The 4,801-nt window shown below is 41.8% G+C and overlaps 1 protein-coding gene across 2 annotated transcripts in view; it reads right to left on the bottom strand.

Annotated features, from left to right (window-relative positions):
- C1QTNF7 (C1q and tumor necrosis factor related protein 7) overlaps positions 1 to 1,539 on the bottom strand; it is a 130,445-nt gene extending 128,906 nt beyond the window's left edge. For both annotated transcript variants that reach the window (XM_010857280.1, XM_010857283.1), the window contains exon 1: positions 1,053 to 1,539. In XM_010857280.1, the coding sequence (XP_010855582.1) occupies positions 1,053 to 1,065 (13 nt within the window). In that variant the 5' untranslated portion in view covers positions 1,066 to 1,539. The remainder of the gene's footprint in view (positions 1 to 1,052) is intronic.
- Positions 1,540 to 4,801: the final 3,262 nt, after the last annotated feature.

Below are 4,801 nucleotides of genomic sequence, written 5' to 3'. Positions count from 1 at the left end.
CGAGGTCGACTTGGTGTCCCAAACCACTCAGATTCCTGCAAACGCACAGGGTTTTCTAACCTCTGCCTGCAAGTTCATATGTGTGCCTGAGGAATGAACGTGAGGTCTGATAAAATCTCAACCTGCACGCGGGGGGAGGAGGGTGGGGGAGGTGGGGGTGGGTGTGGGGGACATATTTGCAAATCTCTTTTTTTCTGTATCCAGTTTTTTTTTTGCACCTGGAATTCTCTCTTGAAACGATGACAAGACTGATATCACAGACTTTCTCAAGGAAACAGAAACACACATCACTTATGTTCCCCTTCATGTAAAACCACAAACATGCTTCTCCTAGATCCTGGCACAGAAAAACAGGACTGTCATAACCTCTCTTCCTTCTCAGGCACAACCAAGAAGACCCAGCCACCCGATTCAGTCCATAGCATTGCTTGTCAACTGCGACTTCACAGATTTTGAGTTGAACTCTTTCTCCCTGCCCAGGACATAATATCTGTAACAGTCCTTTTTGTCACTCCAAAAGAGAAGTCAAATGACTTATTTAACTTTTAAAATACGTAGGCTGCAGAACAAGCTTGTAAGAATTCAGAGTAAGCACACTTCAGAGAATTTCTGGACTAATGTTACAGTCTTCCATGGGAAAGATTTCTGAGTTAATAGCAAGATCACGGTTTCGGAAGTTAAATTGCCTATAACGGGATAAGAAAACATAGACACTGTGACCTTGGCAATACATGAGCCCGTCAGCACACTGGCAAATGCTAGGCACATCAGATTGGAGACCTGCACACAATTTCTGAGAGAAATGGCATTTTTCATAGACTCAAAAATGGTTCACAGAGGTTCCTGTGACAAGCGGAATAGAAAGTAGGAGAAAATACTACAGCTGAGGATTTCCGACCTCTGACTTATCATTTGTTGACATACTTTCTACAAGTTCCCCATTTCCCTACAAGTAGCTGTCTTAAATCCTTTCGGTAAATATTGTTGATGAAAGCCAATAGGAGGGGGGTGGAAAAAGAAAGAGAAAAAACGCAGAGAAAAGGGAAGCTTACCTTTTCTAGGCATTGCTGATATCAAACCTTCCACCAAATCATGAGGCTTTCTTGCTTCTCTTGTCCCATGAATTCAGAAACCATTAAACAATGTTTCCAGCAGAAATATGTGTTTATTATTTGAAGCGGCTTCAAAACAACTTAAAAAATAGCTTGATGAAAAATAAAGTGCTGGTCCGCGCGTGAGAGTACTTTTGAAGCCTGGAGCTCATACTGTTGTACAAAGTTTTGCAACTGTCTTTCTCGGTTTAAACAACCTCCTGCTCCTCCCAGGCACTTGCCAACTTCTATAATTTAAAGCAACTGCGATCCTTCCCATAATACTCACATTTCAAAGAGCTTAATATATACTCTTGTTAGGAATGAGTGGGAGTGGGTGACGTCCTGCAAACCCCAGGCTGAGGCAAATGAAAAGCGAGGGTTTCGGATATCTAAATGGTTCTATTTCTCTCTTTTATCCATTGCTCTCCTCACCATGTTCCTTCAAGTGGCTTTTGCCTTTTAAAGTGATGCCTTAAGACCAAGTGGTATCCCTTCATTGGAAGCAAATAGCACACAGGAAAGTTTAGGTCCCTATTTATGAAGAGTGATGCTAGTGAAATTGTGTTTAAACATCACTTTTACTGGCAATTATTTCCAGACAATTTCTCCCTAATGCAGCTGTTTGAAAATTTAAATTAGTGTACACTGTGTTTTACTAAGAGAGGAAAATGTCTAAAATGATGTTATTTGCATTCTGCAAGAAAATTATTGTCTCTGGGAAGGAAAATTTGTTTTGCAGTCTCTATCCATGTAGCTGAATAAATCTTCTGACATTAGACCTATAATCGATGTTAGCAATTTTTACTATTTTCACCACCCTTCCCCAACTGCCATTAAACACACACATACACGCGCGCGTGCACACACACACACACACACACACATTTGTGAGTTGAAATTTCGGCCAGCTTCAAGTGTGGTCAACTGAAATTGGTGACTTAAAAATATTTATGGTCTATCTTAAAGCATGTCTTGCTTAGCACCCGATAGATGGCAAATACTTAATAAACATTTACTGAATGAATAAAATATTGCGTGGGTTCAGATCAAGTAACGATTGTGACAATTTTGGTTTGCATTTATGTTCTCGTAGGGAAAGTTAATACATGGAAGCTTGTACAGGGAGTAAACACTGGACAGCGTGTACCTTTGCCAGATTTAATGAATGTTTATGACATAATAAAATTCCCTAAATGAATACAGAAAACATTCATTAAATAAATAAACCATTCGGCGGAGGATAGAAATATTGACAGAGGCACGATCTATTAAGTAAGCTCACTGTGTAAATGTACGCAAACACATTTCAAGACAAGAACCTCATTCATTGTTTCAAAAACTACAGATTATTTTTCCACTGTGGTTTTGAGTTGTCTTGAGTAACTCTTATTATTCTATGGATAGAGGGTAATGCCTCTGAAATAGTGCAAAGAGAGAAGGGATCTACAACTTCAGGGAATGCTCGGGTTTCCTTTGCTATAGAAGCAGAGAACATGGTGGAACATATTTTTGTTTTGGCTTATGCTGCATAGCCGTCCAGAGACCTAAGCATAGGTGGTGTCATAGACTTGGATCAATTATCCCAGATACGTGAATTCTGATGTGTTACTTACTTTCTTTATTCTCAGTCCCTTCAGTCATATCCAACTCTTTGCGACTCTATGGACTATAGCCCACCAGGCTGCTCCATCCCTGGGATTCTCCAGGCAGGAATACTGGAGTGGGTTGCCATGCCCTCCTCCAGGGGATCTCCCCAACCCAGGGATAGAACCTATAGCTTCTACAGCTCCTGCATTGCAGATGGATTCTTTACCACCGAGCCATAGGGGAAGCCCGATTTCTTTAAGAGTTGGTTTCTTTAATTAAGAAAGATTAAACACAATTATGTTCAAACAACTAATTTGCATATAACACCTAATACTGCATTTTCAGTAATACTAATAAGCATCTTAAAGAAGGCTGTGTGCCAAAGAATTGATGCTTTCACATTGTGGTACTGGAGAAGTCCTTTGGATTGGTACTTGAGAGTCCTTTCGATTGAAATAAGATCAAATCAGTCAGTCCTAAAGGAAATCAACCCTGAATGTTCACTGGAAGCACTGATGCTGAAGCCAAAGCTCCAATACTTTGGCCACCTGATGCAAAGAGCCAACTCAGACCTTGGTGCTGGGAAAGACTGAAGGCAAAAGGAGATAAAGGTGGCAGAGGTTGGATGGCATCACTGTCTCAATGGACATGAATTTGAGTAAACTCCGGAAGACAGTGGAGGACAGGGGAGCCTGGTGTGCTGCAGTCCATGGGGTTGAAAAGTCGGACATGACTTGGCAACTGGACAACATGTATAAGGTACTTAGCAAGACTTGTTTATGGGATCATTGTGATTTATCACAGCACCTAGAGTTATTTCCCCTGACAACTACCAAAATCGATAACGCACAAGGGATACTGCTACCAGAATCTTAAACTTGGTGGCATTGGCCTAATAGTCAGGAAGTAGGTGTTAATTTGATACCAGATGCTGGAAAGATGAGACGCTGCGTTTTGCAGTGACAACACATTTGGTGAAATTAACACCTGCCACAACTAGAAAGGTCATATGCGCCAAGTAACCTTGTAGCTCTAGAAGGAGAAAACTGGGGAAACATCATTAGTTGTGTGTGTCGGCCACTATTGGCTGGACTGGAGGAAGCACAAGCTGGAATCAAGATTGCCGGGAGAAATATCAATAACCTCAGATATGCAGATGACACCACCCTTATGGCAGAAAGTGAAGAGGAACTACAAAGCCTCTTGATGAAAATGAAAGTGGAGAGTGAAAAAGTTGGCTTAAAACTCAACATTCAGAAAATGAAGATCATGGCATCCGGTCCCATCACTTCATGGGAAATAGGTGGGGAAACACTGGAAACAGTGTCAGACTTTATTTTGGGGGGCTGCAAAATCACTGCAGATGGTGACTGAAGCCATGAAATTAAAAGACGCTTACTCCTTGGAAGGGAAGTTATGACGAACCTAGACAGCATATTCAAAAGCAGAGACATTATTTTGCCAACAAAGGTCCATCTAGTCAAGGCTATGATTTTTCCTGTGGTCATGTATGGATGTGAGAGGTGGACTGTGAAGAAGGATGAGCGCTGAAGAACTGATGCTTTTGAACTGTGGTGTTATAGAAGACTCTTGGGAGTCCCTTGGACTGCAAGGAGATCCAACCAGTCCATTCTGAAGGAGATCAGCCCTGGGATTTCTTTGGAAGGAATGATGCTAAAGCTGAAACTCCAGTACTTTGGCCACCTCATGCGAAGAGTTGACTCATTGGAAAAGACTCTGATGCTGGGAGGGATTGGGGGCAGGAGGAGAAGGGGATGACAGAGGATGAGATGGCTGGATGGCATCACTGACTTGATGGACGTGAGTCTGAGTGAACTCCGGGAGTTGGTGATGGACAGGGAGGCCTGGCATGCTGCGATTCATGGGTTTGCGAAGAGTTGGACACGACTGAGTGACTGAACTGAACTGAACTGACTGCATTTGGCAAATGTTTCAAGAGTGACATGAACCCAGGAATGAAATAGCTAAGTTACAAAGAGAAATAAAAGGAAATACAGAGACAGTACATAGATTTGATGGCTTGCAAGAGCCTGACGATTTTTTGAGGGACTTATATTGCTAAAATAACCATAACCCTATACGGAAAATGTCATGAAAGA

Source organism: Bison bison, unplaced genomic scaffold, assembly GCF_000754665.1.
Source record: "Bison bison bison isolate TAMUID 2011002044 unplaced genomic scaffold, Bison_UMD1.0 scf7180017864379, whole genome shotgun sequence".
Classification (NCBI taxonomy): Eukaryota; Metazoa; Chordata; class Mammalia; order Artiodactyla; family Bovidae; genus Bison; species Bison bison.
The sequence above is the reverse complement of the archived record's forward strand: the minus strand, read 5'-3'. Positions and strand labels throughout refer to the sequence as shown.